The sequence below is a fragment of the Grammomys surdaster genome, unplaced genomic scaffold (genome assembly GCF_004785775.1).
Source record: "Grammomys surdaster isolate TR1022 unplaced genomic scaffold, NIH_TR_1.0 64, whole genome shotgun sequence".
In the NCBI taxonomy this organism is placed as follows: Eukaryota; Metazoa; Chordata; class Mammalia; order Rodentia; family Muridae; genus Grammomys; species Grammomys surdaster.
The window spans coordinates 13,524,209-13,539,850 of record NW_021604566.1 but is presented as its reverse complement, the minus strand read 5'-3'; the positions used below and the strand labels follow the sequence as shown (position 1 = coordinate 13,539,850).

The window sequence follows — 15,642 nt, the reverse complement described above, 5'->3', positions numbered from 1 at the left end:
CCATTCCCTACACCCCAGCTCCCACAACCCAGCCAGCCAAGGCGTTTCAAGGACTTAGCAACTTCGGACCAAGCACAATGAAGTATTCCTGCTGCAGTCTGCTGCTGGCTGTGCTGGGCGCAGAGCTGCTTGGAGGCCTGTGCTCCACTGTGCGGTCCCAGAGGTTTCGAGGAAGGGTCCAGCAGGAACGGAAGAACATCAGACCCAATATTATACTTGTGCTCACCGACGACCAGGATGTGGAGCTGGGTGAGAACCTGACTTTTCGACTTGTCGGTCTCTTTTGATTCAAATGCTTTCCAGAGCCTCACCTGTATCAGAGGTATCGGTGGTCCTTTTGAGGATTGGTGCTTTGCTAGCCTCTGCTAACAATCATCTGGTTTACACACTGAACTCATACAGGTCATAAACTATTTGATTTGCTTTGATACTACTTCTCTGGTATTACATACATACTGGTATGGTATTAAAGAACACTTTTAAACTTTTTTAAAAAAAAAGAGAACCAGGAGAAGAAGGTGGGAAGCCTGGGATAAGCCTGGGAAAGCACAGAAGTTGAGGGCTTGATCTTGTACTTTGTAAACTCTGGGCCAAGGGAATGGTAGCTCACTCCTGTAATCTCAGAACTTGGAAACTAGTGATGAGAGAATCAGGAGTTTAAGGTCATCCTTAACTAACTGCATAGTGAGTTGGAGCCAGCCTGAGACACACTAGACCCTGTACCAATAAGAAAAGAAGAAAGTGGAAAGAAGGAACAAAGTTAATTTATGAAATATGTGAGTAATGTATGTCAAAGTTCACAAGAGTGTGACTTTCTCTGAATGTATATAGAAGACTGAGTCATGCAATTTTCAGTGGTTAGTTATAGAGTGATTTACCCATTCATAGCTTGCTGAAGTACCTATAGAACTGTAGGTGAGTGGGCTCAAATATTCATTCATTCATTCATTCATTCATTCATTCATTCATTCGAGATAGAATCTCAGGATATAGCCCTGGCTGCCATGGGACTTCCTATGTAGACCAAGTTGGCCTCAAACACAGAGAGACTTGCCCTGCCTTCTGAATGCTGGGATTAAAGGCATGCACCACCATGAGCAGACCTAACATAGGTAGTTGAAATGTAAGTGTTCCACATATCCGTGCAGTAACTCACCATGACTGGGTTTGTACTTTTAGAACTGTGTATCCTGTGTTTATTCAAGAGCACTCAAATGAAGCGTGCAAAGATTTAGTGGCTTCAGCTCACCTCTAACCTCTTGCTATCTTTAACTGCCTAGCCCTGGGCCCTTATTTGTAAGCCCATAGCCAAGATCTCCCTGGGTACCCCAAGATAAACACAAAGTTCATCCTGCAGACTGCCACTACTACTCCCCAACTCCACTGCTGTATCCCCCATCCTTTGCTCCAGGGCATTGATCAAATGAGCCTACCTGTGTTGTTCAATTTGACTATAGGGAGGATTTTGTGAGGTTTGAGGAGCTCCTAAGGTTTGGTCTTGCGGATCAGACCATGGAATCACAACAAAGTTAATTCTTGGGGTTCAGCTGGGAGCTAATGTACTAAAGGCCAATGTGTGTGGGGGGGGGGCATTGTTGAGTCTGTTCTCTCATCTTATATTTAAAAAATGAAAAAGTATATTGATTTTCAGGGTCTTTGCCAGAATGAAAGGCCATGCACATGCGGCTTTATGATGAATGCTCCTGGCTGTTCATTCATATTCAAAACCCATTCATTCACTTCTAGGGCAAGAAAATGTAGGGCTCAAGTCTGATTTAATTTTCCCTAATGCCTATAACATCCTTGCAGAAGGGTCTTCACGAGGTCCTTTTCAATTCTTTTGCAAAGAAAAACATACCCGGAAGTGAGATCAATGGATGGGTTTTTAAATTTTTAATATTTTATATTATCTTTAATATATAATTATCACATTTTAATTTCATCTTTAGTATGGTGAGAAATAACAGCGTTTTCCATAGCAACCACACTGTTTTTACATCCCCTACATCCTCTGTGCTCTAGTGTGAAAATTCGTTCAGGTCCTTACTGACACGTATCATTTCTCTGTCTATTTGCTTTTGTGTTTGTTGTTTGCCCATTGTGTGAGATGCGATCTCACTGTGATATTAATGAATTGGGATTTATTTTGGTTTTTACTTTTACATGTAGTTTGTCAGTCAACTGCTCTAGTATGCCATTACTTCAGTAATCTTTTTTCCTGGAAGGCTTCAGGCAGTTGGCTGCTGAGCCTCTAGAAAAGCTGCTGCACACTTAGAAAAATGCTTTAAAAATTATGAAGTTTTCAATAGATTATTTGTCTTATTTGGAAAGAATGAGACCATCCTGAGCCTATCTGGAACGACAAAGACTGAGCAGGGCTGTAATTGTGTTTAAAGAGCAAAGCTAGGAAGGAGAGACACTCATTCACTTTGTCCTCAACTGTAAGGGCAAATAAATAAACTAGTCTTTTGTAAAGAGAGGAAGACACATGAGGAATTCATTAAGGAAAGTGCTAGAACCTTACATGTGGTTCCAGAGAGCACTGGTCTGCGCTGCTGTGAATAAATTGTGTCTTCCCGCCCACAGCGACTGGATAGACAGCAGTCAGCACCACAGGAAGCGACCTGTGCGGCGCATGCTCATGACTCAATTCAGCACCCCCTGACTTGGTGTTGGCTTCCTCCAGAATTTAAGAAACCCCTGATTTTACTTTTAACAGGATAGGTCCTGCAGTTAAGATAAGGACTAAAAGACATTTATAAAAGCAAACTATGTGTTATCTGACAGCTTCTTGCAGTGCTTTCTGTGCGCTCTGCCTCCGTCCTCTCTCATCCTGTCCCCGTCACCCCGCAGTATCATTCCTTTTCCCAGAGGAACTGATCAGTGTAAAGCTCAGGACAATGGCTGCTTCTGCGGATACAAATCACCAAGAGCATCTGTGCTTTATTGTGACTGAAGTACACAAGTGCGCGTGTGCGTGCGTGTGCGTGTGCGTGCGTGTGCGTGTGTGTTGAGGGAGACAACTTCGGCTTTGTTAGATTTAATAAAACTGGATGTGAGTCATTCTGCTCTAGCCTGCACTTTTAAAATATTTTACACATCAAAAGGAAGACATTTTGAAATACCTGAGAAACTCTGAGTTCTTCAACTTAAGTGAACAAGATGGAGAATAGATGCTCACCCTCTCCCAAATAGTTCCTTGGCCCCACTTTGAGAAGCAAACCACTGTGGACCAATCCACATAGATCTCAGCCTGGCGTTGCCACATTCTTAGAACTTGAGCTGACTCTACCCTACTGGTTCATACTTTCCCTCCGATCACAAATGGATTGAAGCCATGTGTATGTGGAGATACTTTGCCTATTTAAAGCAGCAAGCTATGGGGTTAGTCTATGAGTATGTGTTATTTGTCCATCACATTTTAAAAAAAAACAAAAAACCAAGCCAGGCATGGTGGCACATGAATTTAATCCCATCATTCAGGAGGCAGAGGCAAAGTGGATCTCTGTGAACTTGAGGCTACATAGTCAAGTATCAAGTACTGAGTTTATTCAAGACCAAGACTTTAAAATGCTGCTCGTTTCTTTCTTTTTCTTTCTTTTTTCTCTTTTTTAATTCTGAAGAGTGAGAATTGTACTTCTCTGAGATAGTCCCAGGCTACCTCCCAAGAGGCACTTCAGCTATTACCTTAGGTGTTTGACTCCTCAGGATAGCTACCTCCACTCACTCCCTTTCACCTCCCAACACCTGTACCAAGAGCCTGCCACTTCTCAATATTCCCACCTTGTCCACATTGCACAGTCAGTTGAGAGCTCTACAAACCCACATCTCGAGTGAGTGTGGAATCTGAAAAGACAAAGGCCAGGTGAGCTTCTCACATCTGCTGCTGCACATGTGAACTGTGTCTGTGTAGCCTGCAGGCAAGCCTCTCATTCCCACCAGTCTCAGTGTCTAAGGGCCTTTGCTCTTCTTTGTTAGGGGAAGGGAGCAGGGAGCTTTAGTGACTTGGAGACATTCCAGACAGATTTATTATCTTTCTGGTTTCTCTCCTTCCCAACTTGTTTTTCTCTTTAGGTTTTAGCTGAAAACATCTTGGTTTTCTACCCCCACCCCAATCCCCTTCACCCCCACCCCACTCCACTGAATAGTTTTGACAGAAAAAATATCTGCCTTATAATTTTTCTTGTGTTTTTAGATTCAAATATTCACTATATCAATACATTCATGTTTAATATGGGAATGATTGTTTTTGAGGATCCAATTCTTTGGTGATAACAGCATGAGAAATCACGCTGCACTAGATAGGTTACCTAAATACTTAGAACAAACTTTCCCTAATCAAAAAGCTATGACACTGGCAAGCATGTGCTTGGGTTGCAGTGAGCAGAGGGCAATTGCCATCTGCAGAACACTGGATATGAGCCCTCTGAACCCTGCTCCAGCTGCCACGCCTGCTGCTTCTCCACTGTGCTAAACTCTTATCCCTCTGGAAGCATAAGATGAAATAAGCCATTCCTTCTGAGTGTCTTGGCCATGGTATTGTATCTCAACAACAGAAAACTAATTCATATAGGACTCCAGCAAATACCAAACATAGTGGATACTCAAATCCCACATATAAAATGGGATACATATCCTGCCATTTACTTTAAATTGCTCACAATCCCCAATACCATGCAAATATTTTATTAATACTTGCTATGCTGTGAACAGTTTGGGGAACAATGATGGAGAGTAAAGTGTCTTCATATGTTCAGAACACAAATTCTTTTTGGTCTATTGAATTTTTTGGAACCTTTTAATATCTTTGAGTGCTTTCAATCTGTAATTGGTTTGAAGGCCCCAATGGGGAGCCCACAGACATGGAGTGCCAACTGTGCAGCCATAGCAACAACTTTCCTGCATCAAGAGAGCCCATCATAGCAGCAAAACATTTGCTTCTTGACAGCCCTGGGAATGAGTGAGGAGCTCTCCTCTTTACAAACCCAGAGAGGTTGAGTTGCTCAGGCCAATCTGGCAACATCTGGATGTTGTTGAGTTGCTCAGGCTGATCTGTGGCAACATCTGGATGTTGTTTGTTTGTTATGTAAGCCAAACAGCCCTCGAACTCACAACCCTCATACCTCTGCCTCTGGAGTACTGAGATTAACAGTGTGCACTCCTAGCTTTGTTACAGGGTGTGATAGGCTTCGGTAAAATTTGACAAGGACAATCAGTGGAGCAATCAGCAGAAGTAGATAGCAATGTAAGGCTGTGTGGTTGACGATCATTAATCTATGCACAGCTAAAAGCAAGAGGAAAATGCTTGGTGCTTCTCTCCAGGAGAGTGCTAGTTGAAAGAAGCAGCTTAAATCCCTGTTCTCTATCATCTATGTATTCCCAGAATTTACCCTATTAGAGACAGCCATTGCTGAGCACATGCCTGTCAGCTATGGAAGGCCAATCTGCAAGACTCCCCCCACCCCAAAACCTCTGCTGCCATAGTACTAATGGCTCCAGAGAGGTAGGATACAGGCACTGGGGTCTGCTGCCTTCTCCCTAAGGCCAGATGAAGCAGAAGATGAGAGTGCAGGTAGGGCTTTGTTCATGTTTCAAGGCCTTGAAAGAATCCACACCATAGCCGATACCCAGGCCACCTGGAAATTAGGAGCACAGCTTCTGAGGCTGAGTGCTTGAGACTGTGTAGCCCTAGGTATGTGGTCTAACGCTGTGCAGCTCAGCAGCATCCAGAACATCATTGACAGCCACAGCACAAAGGGTTACAGTTAGGATCAAGTGGGCATGAAGCGCCTGGAAGAAAGTTGGTCGAGGTTACATCCCATTTTAATCCATCTTATAGCCTTGGAACTGAAATGGTCTAAGCCTCTTAGATCACCATAAGAAGGATGCTCACCCAAGTCTCTTCCAGCTCCTGGTTTCTTCAATTCTGTGTCCAGCCTTGAACACATAACCTCAAAATCTGTCCAAGTGTGGGCCAGCACCAAGTAGCTTCAGCATACGGGAGCTGTTAGAAGTGAGTTTTCGTCCCTAGCCCTGATCTGCTAGCCAATTGCTGGAGGAGTTGGTTAGGATGGTGACATAGATCAGATAATTAACAACAAGACTGTGGCTATGAGAGGGGAATCCTGGCTGAGCAATTCCTGTAACTATTTACCAGGATAATGAAAATCTAACCCCAGTTTTCATATTATTATGACTTTCAATCAGATTCTCATCCCAGCCCACATTTGCAGTCCAAATGCGTTTGTAAGCAGGAGGTGGCCACTGGGGACAGAGGACCTCTGGTGATGGTCTCCAGCTGCGGTCTTTTTTTTTTAAACAAAGACTTATAAAGGAAACTTTGAGAGCTGGTTCTTTGAAATAAACTATTAGGCAAGCCTGCTGTTTTTCTTACCTGAAAATGAGTACCACATACTCCTAAACAGGAGAGAAGAGGAGGGCGGGACATATCTTTGGAAGTCTTTCAACTTTCTCATTTCTATTCATATTCATGTTCAAGACATTTCCTGTCTATGATCACCCAACACGAAGTAAAAGGCATCCCCTTCTGCCATGGACTTCTCTTTGATCTTTAGTGAGGCTCATTCTTTTCAGTTACTTCTGCATCATCCATGAAACCAGTCCCTTTCCAGGTTCCTTCTTAGTGCTTTAAGTCTGAGCCATTAGTGAACTCAGCTCTCTCCCATAAATTACAGCCTCCCTTGACTCTGCTTCTGGGACCCTGAGTGCTAAGCCCGGCAGGGCAGGATGGGGTCAGCAGCCCTTTCTCTGTGGTCTTTAATGTGGACACCATCGCTGCTGCAGCAGCGCTTCTCAAAGCTTGCCTCATCACATTCCTCGTGCCTGTAACTAAGACCCGACTCTGCCTTTATTGTGTGGCTCTGACCAGACCCAGGATGTCTGTCTAGCATCTAAGCTGTTCTCACTACTTCTCTGGTCATCGAGAAAATGCTCCATATTCCTTGACGTTCACAGAGCTCTACTGCTCTTCCCATCACCAGAGCCTCAGCCATGCTGTCCTCCCTGTGTCCACAACAATGCACTGCTCCCACACACCTGACAATTCCTTTCTCTTTTCATGTCATCTCAGACTTCCTGTCAAGCATTTATCCCAGTCCGCTCTGTGAATTACAGAGAATCTTTCTTTCTTTCTTTCTTTCTTTCTTTCTTTCTTTCTTTCTTTCTTCCTTCCTTCCTTCCTTCCTTCCTTCCTTCCTTCCTTCCTTTCTCTCTCTCTCTCTCTCTCTTTCTTTCTTTCTTTCTTTCTTTCTAAATATATAATGCAGTTACGCTCAGGGAAATTGTCAGAGAAAGCTGAGGCTTCTAAAATGTTCAGCCTAACGTGGGTGTGCACTATATGTCAGGGACTAAGAAAAGGTGCTTGATATCCAGAAGATAACCAGGGGGAACAGTCAGAAGCACCCTGCACAAAAGCATATTTAAGTTCTAATGAGCCACAGTTAGAAGCCCTCACTCTTGTCCTGTGCGCCGTGTGAACAGAAAACGCTCAGGTGAAGGACTTCGGCAAACTGCAGCCTGTCTTCATTTGCCTCTGTTTGGTTCCATTTTCCTTCCTTGCTGGAAACCAAAGTCTTTCCTCCTTTCTTTGGAAGGAGCACCACCTGTTAGAAATCTGAGGCTCCTAGATTCAAATGCAATGGGCTTCACTGGAGCACTGTGCAGTACATTTCTTGACAAGTCCTGAGAAGACTACAGCATTTGGCCTGTGCCTTTCTGCAAAAGGTGGACTTGTTTCAGCAGCAGTCAACTGAGTGGAGCAGATTATTTTTCTTCCTTAGAAATCTCGTCTTACCATTTCACCTCACCCTTAAAGTTAGACTGAACTATTTTGCATTCATGCACATACTTTTCAGGATTCTAGTGTCAGGAGCCTTTGAAGATCATAAGAGATTGAGCAAGAAGACAAACTAACCTTAAAAATGGCATGTAAACCATCCAAAGGCATAACAAAATAGTCTTATCCAGACAGAAACACAGATAGACATTGGTTAGCTTGCAAGAGGACACCAAGTTTCCTCAAAGATACCTCTCTTTCCCTCTCTCCCTCCTCACGATCCTCTGTCTCTGGTCACAGATTTTTGGAGGATCTTTTGCTTTTTTGGGGTTTTTTTCTGCATTATTATTGAAATTAAAATGTTGTATCTGCTCAACTCTGGCATTACTAGGCTTTCCCTATGCTTGGCCAGGGTTTTGATTCTCTGTATCAAGCTATTGTTCGCTCATGATCTTCAAAGGCTGCTGACACTGGAGTCTTCGTCATATCTAAAAGTCTAGCTTTAATTACACGATTAGCCTGCATGCTTTTTCCTTTGTGGTTAAAGAGGAGAGAGATTGAAATGTGCTTACTATTTATTCTACAGAATGTCTGAGATGTTCGAATCCCAAATGGCTTGTTTTGTTCTAGAAATGAGACCTGATCAAGTTATAGACTCCTTCACACAAGGAAGGGAAACTAATAAATGAGGGAACATATGCCTGAGTGACATATGGAAGTGAGTCCCCAGGGTGCATTTTGTTAACCAGTGCCAGACCTGTGCCTTTCAGGTTCCCTGCAAGTCATGAACAAAACGAGAAAGATCATGGAACATGGTGGGGCCACCTTCACCAATGCATTTGTGACCACGCCCATGTGCTGTCCATCACGTTCGTCCATGCTCACTGGGAAGTATGTGCATAACCACAATGTCTACACCAACAATGAGAACTGCTCTTCTCCCTCGTGGCAGGCCATGCATGAGCCTCGGACCTTTGCTGTGTATCTCAACAACACCGGCTACAGAACAGGTAAAGCATGATGTTCCTTCCCCCACAGTCTTGGATGAGGGAAACTGCACTGGGTAGTATGATGTTTGAGAAGTTCCAGGAGACTCGACAGTGAAGAATCCAGCTTCACTCATCTCTGCCTTGATCCAAGTTCTGTTGCTATAACAGAATCCATGAGGCAGGTTAACTTACTGAGGCTAAAGATCTAAGGAGCACACAGTCACGTGCAAGAACATGCTAGCAGCTTCCAGAAGACTTTATTCTCTATCATTAAGGCAAGAAGTGAGGAAAAAAAAAAAAAAACAAGTGCCCTGGGAACACAAGGTTGGCCTCACTTCCTAACAACCTGCTCGGCAGGCGACAGCCACTCCTAGGAAAGGTACTGAGCTCCTCTTAGCAACCCAATGTGAGGTCTAAAACACTCACATTTTAAAGATGAGCAGTATTAACACCAGAGGAAAAAGTGTTTCTACTCAGGAGAACGTACCAATGTGACATCCCTTATAGAAAATCCAGGACTTGGGCTGGAGAGACCACTCAGCAGTAAGAACAGTGGTTGCTCTTCCAGAGGTCCTGAGTTCAATTCCCAGCAACCATATGGTGGCTCGTAACAATCTGTAACGGGGTCTGAAGCCCTCTTCTGGTACGTCTGAAGACAGTGACAGTGTACTCACATATATAAAATGAATAAATGTATTGAAAAGAAAATTTAAAAAAATCCAGGATTCCAGTGGATGCAGTATAAAAATATTTCTACAAGGGCCCCCAGCGGGTGGAATATAATAATGTCATGAATGAGGTTCCATTCCATTCACAAATCTCAGGGGATCAATAGAAAACTTGGGGATTTTCTTAGATGTGGGTAATTTCTTCTGATTTTTCAGGGGAAATTACCAAGGGTTGCTTTGAACTGCTCAATGCTTATGCAACAGCCCTGGATCCAGTAGATGAGCCAAATGACTTCCTGAATGGATGAGTTACCCAGTCTTTTCGAACCCTACTGATATGTTCATTTATTCCTACGTAGTTAATGGGGCTTGAACAGTTGCTTTAGCTGAAGTCATGGTCACCAAGCATTCACCATTCCCCCCAGGAGAGGAGCCGGTTTTCTTGTCCCAGCTCCCAACCCTGAACCTGTGCACAGCAAAATGAGGTTTATGGTTAGCTGGGATTTTTAAAACTGGACTCTTTTGAGTGTCCCATTGTGAGCAGGATGAAGAAGAATGGCTTCCTGGGAACATTTTCCTCAAAGCCCTTATGTTCAAGCACTGGATACTGCTTCCAGTTTACTTAGCATTTCTTCATAGATGCACATGGAGGATTTGTCTAGTAAAAGGTAGGGTTTTGGCTCTCCACCTCAAGACCCACTTAGTTAGATTCAGTCATAAGAATTCAAGATGTCATCAAAAAGGCTTATTGGAAATAATTTTCTGGCCTCCAGAGTATCTGTCCTCAAAGCTTAAAACTAAAGAATTTCAGACAAATATCCCCTTAAATCTTAAATCTCTGTAATCTCTCCTAACAGACTCGGGGAATACAGTCATTTGCCTCTTTACAGCAAACCTCATGGGCACTTAAATCTTGTTATCTATGGGTGAAATGGTTGATTGTGCATACGGGAGCCCCACCACATAGGCATCAGAGGATCCCAGTTCACAGAGGAAAGCCCTCTGCTATCTCAAGGGTGTTTGCTTCTGGATAGTAGGGGCTTACAGAGGGAACCCTCTCCTGGTGTGTCTTCTCACATTAGTGGTTTAAATTTATGGCACCTTTCATCTGAGGACTCTCAAGCAATTTGCAAATCCACCAAGCATCAGTGCAGGGTTCCAGGATGGCAGCTGTGCTTTGCTATGCTTTATAACTGGAATAGGGGCTTCAGATGCTGTGTACGGTTAAACCTCAGAAGCAGGTTTAAAACAGTCCCCTAATACCTGGTTCCTGAGTAGCCACCAAATGTGTTTTGCTCATGAAAAGCGTGTGAAATTGGTGCCTTTGCCTTTCCCAGGATCCCTCTAGTTTAATCCCTACTAGAGAGTGTGGGGCTGGGAAGACTCAGCTCTCAGCACATCCAGAGCGCAAGGGTGGAGCTGTAGGGTAGGGCTTAGGGCAGCACCTAGGGTGTGTTGATTTGTTTCAGGGATAACCCAGGAAAGTGAAGAAGGGAATGGACTTCTGTAGCTTGCCCACTTTGTCCTGGGAACTTGAGTTATGTCACTTAGTTCTTACAAGAGACAATGGAGGGCTATGGTACCAAGGAAGAAACCAGGACTCAAGAGGACTGGTTGTCAACAGACAAAAGTCCCTCCCTTGATGGTACAAGGAGCCCAGAGTATCTGGATACACAGTTTCAGGATATCTGGCTGCACAGTTTCCAGGAGCCTTTTGTTTGTCTTTTAAGATGGGGTCTCTTATAGTCTAGGCTCATGTTGAATTCAGTACTTTGAACTTTTGATCATCCTCCTCTACCTCCAGAGTTCTGGGATTACAGACATGAGCCACTTGTCCCTAGGATCATATTTCTGTGCATGTTATTCTCTCCTGTCAAAGTGCCTCACAGACACATAGAACCCAATAGGATGCAGACCAGTGAGTACTCTGGCAGGCAGAAACAAATGGTAACACCTACCTAACATTATGGCAAAGTTTGGCTCACAAATTATGAGCTGTGGATTCATACGGGAAGGCTATGAGGAAGGTCTAAACTTTCTAATAGCAGAAGCAAAAATGGAAAGAATCCCTTGCAAAGTTCGCAGCATCCCCAGTGTGAGTAGGTGTTTGTAGGTGTCCTAGCATCTTCCAGTACTTACTTCAGATGCATTGGGTTAGGTTGGCTAAAACTAGAAAGCATTCATCGAAGAGTTTTGTCTGTTTGTTCTACAGCACAGGATGACCTCTAACCTCTCAGCCTCTAAATGCTGACATTATAGACATGTGCCACCTGGTCATCAGTGAGTCTAACCTCTTGTTTTTCTAGCAGTAAATCTATACCCACAAGACAGGAGTGTTCTTGGGGATAGAGCTGTCACCAACATTTAGGAGGCCACGGCCCAGCTTGGAATATTACTCCGATTGCAGAGATGAGTCTGTGATAAACCCATGAGAACCAACCACAAGGCATCCCCTTAAAGACTGTGAGTTGTTCTCTGCAGCCCGCTGTCCTGCTTTAGCTTGAGATTTTTCTCCAGAAACAGCAGACCAGCTCCAAGAAACAAAAGCTGATTCTAAAGCCAACATCTTTCCAAAACTGAGACACATAGGTAATGACAGAGTTCGTAGCCAGTGATCATCCTCTCATGCATAAGGAATTCTTTCAGGGCAGCAAGGGCCCATCCAAATTCATAGGGTAGAGAAAACATAACATTTACCAGGGACTGGGATTTAGGTCAGTGGACGAATATTTGTCTAGCATGCATAAGATGCTCAGCATCACAAATAGGGTTAGAGATCTGGGTAATTTTAAATTCTATCTGACGAGAAAGATAGAAGTATCCCAGAAAATTAAGAAACAAAACAATCATTGTGACAAATCTAACCATGAATCATGGCTGCAAAATGAAGGGAATGGGGGAGAAGATTGTAAACCAACATAATTGTCTACAAGACACTAAACCAGTGGAGGAAAATAATGTATAATTGGTTGCTGCTTTCCTAATTATGAACATACTATTTGGAATATTTAACTGTAGACTTTAGAATAACAGGGGAAACTAAAATAATGTGACACAGGAATCTCCATCTAGAGCAAAACGACAATAAGTCTTACAAAAAAACAACTCCAAGAAGACAAATTACTAAGAGGCTTATTTTGGGAGGCATCCAGAATACATGGATTTAAATGAAATGAATTGATCCAGTATTATATTTACCCTTGTATGACATAACTTTCCTCTTTCAGAACATAGGCATATTTTTGGACTGGTTGTAACTTAAATGTTTCTAACTTTACTCATGGAAAATGTGAGTTCACGAGAGCTTAAACGTCCAAGAAGGAAAAAACACAGGGCCGCATCTATTGCGCTCTGTCCTGGGGAATGAAGTGAGAAAGGCCATGGCCTCTCCGTCACAAAAACGCAAGTGTTCTGCCTGAAGTTTGCTAAAAATTATGATGGGGTAGATGTTAGTATAAAACTTAGCCCCAAATCATAAGGTTAAAGAGAAAAATCATCCGCGCTTAAGAGGCTGCATTGAATGGAAGGGAAAGAAGCCAAAGCAAAGCTAAAGGGCCATGGCTATGCCTCTCTCTGCCCTTAATCTGTTTGAAAAACTCAGGCCAGTTTTCTGACATATAGTTTTCTTTCCTGTCCAAAATTATTGCAGGTCTGCTATGCTTGCTGAAATTACCTTGATTCTTTCAATTACGTTGTTAAAAATACAGTTATAAACAGTATAGGAAATCACATGAGCTACATTTTTGACACATCTGTTCTATTTCATGCTATAAGTGGAAGAAATCTGCAATGAAATTTTTAATTAATTAATTGTGGGTTGGTATCTCATTGTGCTCCGTGACTTGTCTTTAACTCCCATTGTCAAGCGATCCTCCCATGTCAGCCTCCACTACAGACACACAGCACTGTACTTGACTTTGCTGTACATTTTTTTCTGTGATAAATTGATTTACACAAAGTTACCTATGTCCTCATTCTGTGTCTTTTTACAGATTTATTTGACTTGTAGCAAGCTTGTTTATTTACTCTCTAATAAAGGAATTCATTAAGTTAGAGTTTTCTAAGGTAAAACAAGCTAATATTCTCATTTGTATGGATGATGATGATGTAGATTTTTGTGAGGCACAGAAACGTGAGATGTTACATCCATTTATTGGCCCACAGCATACTGGGAGTGCACCAGACTCTGGGGTATAAAAAGACAAGAGTTCATTCTTCAGGATGCAGCCAGTCCATTTGAGTAAACCAAATTCATAAATACAGATGTGTAAATCACAAATTAACACAGTTCTCAATTCTGGCATAGTCACTACAAAAACACTGTAGTGGGTATCAAATGTCCATGACATCAGCCACTACGCTAAATAAGGTTCAATTTTTCTAAGCATGACATATTTTATAGTTACTATGATGTAACAGAGAGAAGGATTTTCTTCAGTGAATGCATTTTTTCTAATGTAATAGGTTATCCTAGGCAGAAGTCATTTAACACCACCCCACAAACAAACACACACTAACAGTTATAACCTAGTCTTTCTTACCTATCTCCCCATCTTCCAGCTTCAGCCACTGCCCTAAATAGCTGTCAAGGCAAGTAGTGATGTCTAAAGGAAAAGAATAGTTCTGAAAGTCAGGTTGACGTTGGGTAACTCTGATAGCACTAGCTGAGTTGAATTGCCATCACCAAAGGAAAGAGAAAATTTAGTACCTATACCCAAGCTATTGACATGGTAATAGTTCAGTACTTATACTCAAGCTATTGACATGGTAATATGGACCTGAAAATCAAGTTCACTTAGAGAGAGATGTAGGTGAGTAGCATGCATGGAGCAGAGTGATTGGAAGCCTAGATAGATTTGTAGAGCACTGCCAAGAAATGTCATATCCAAAGAAGCCAGGGGTTGATAAAGATGAGTCCGGATGGCCAATGGCTACAAAATGATGAGAGTAAGTTCCATTGCCAGTGCTGGGTGCTGCATCCTGGGCTGGGCTCTCTTGCAGTGAATGTGGTGGGCAACAGCGCATCTGGAATCCTGAGTACATTTTCACACTCCATTAACACAAAGACACTGAAAACCTGGAGGCAGTTCTGAAGGCAATCGCAGGGACTATTAAGAGACTTGAAGGAGTCATTTATAAGGGCAGGATTAAGGAAAAGGGCAATCACCATGGTAATGGCTAGAAATGCTACAGAGTGACCTAAAAAGTCCAGCCATGAGGGAAGAGCAAGGCATGAGTACTCTGAAGGTGGAGCACATCGAAAGCAGCAAAAAAGGTTTGGAAATCAGTTAGGGAAAATGGAAACCACAGGAGAGAGACATGGTTTCTACAAAGTAAGTTATAGAGCAAGGCGTCCTTCCACCACAAAATGGTAAAGTACTTAGACCGTGGGATCGTGTGAGAGGCCCCAGTATATGTCAAACACTGCTTTAGGTGCTGTGCCTCTTGCTCAGGCTCTTTGGCTCACACAGCACCCCAGACTATGCTTGTCCCAAGCAGGCTCTCAGAGCAGTGTAGGAAGGAGGCGCCCGGGAAGCCTGCTCTCAACTACGCAGTCCGATTTGCTGTGCTCTCAGAGCAGTGTAGGAAGGAGACGCCCGGGAAGCCTGCTCTCAACTACGCAGTCCGATTGCTGTGCTCTCAGGGCAGTGTAGGAAGGAGGCGCCCGGGAAGCCTGCTCTCAACTACGCAGTCCGATTGCTATGCTCTCAGAGCAGTGTAGGAAGGAGGCGCCTGGGAAGCTGCTCTCAACTACGCAGTCCGATTGCTGTGCTCTTTTACAAAACTCTGGAAATGAATGGACAGAAAAGCGGAGTGAACCCTCGGGATGAGGAGGAAGGCAAAGAGAGCAGGGCATGTTAGGCACAAGCTCCCAGAGCAGTCCCTTTCTGAACTCAGAACTGGTGGGAACAGGGGTCTGCTCTGCTTCTAATAGCAAGTTATTCCTTCTGGGGAGGAAGTCAGAAGTGTCACACAGGCAAACCCCTGAGATTCTGTCCTGCACTCATCAGCCTGATTGGGAACTACGCAGGATCATCAAACTACAGACACTGGGTAGGTGGACTGCCTGGTCGGTTCACTTACACAATCCACAAGAAAACATTCCTCCAGCAAAGAAACTAGCATACTGTGCATCTTTTGTTTCTCTCTCTCTCTCTCTCTCTCTCTCTCTCTCTCTCTCTCTCTCTCT

The 15,642-nt window shown here is 43.4% G+C and overlaps 1 protein-coding gene across 1 annotated transcript in view; it reads left to right on the top strand.

The window, feature by feature from the left end:
* Positions 1-15,642, top strand: part of Sulf1 (sulfatase 1) — a 133,544-nt gene that overhangs the window by 65,581 nt on the left and 52,321 nt on the right. Inside the window, exons 4-5 of the mRNA XM_028769232.1 lie at positions 19-249; positions 8,566-8,805. Of these exons, the coding sequence (XP_028625065.1) occupies positions 78-249; positions 8,566-8,805 (412 nt within the window). The 5' untranslated portion in view covers positions 19-77. The remainder of the gene's footprint in view (positions 1-18; positions 250-8,565; positions 8,806-15,642) is intronic.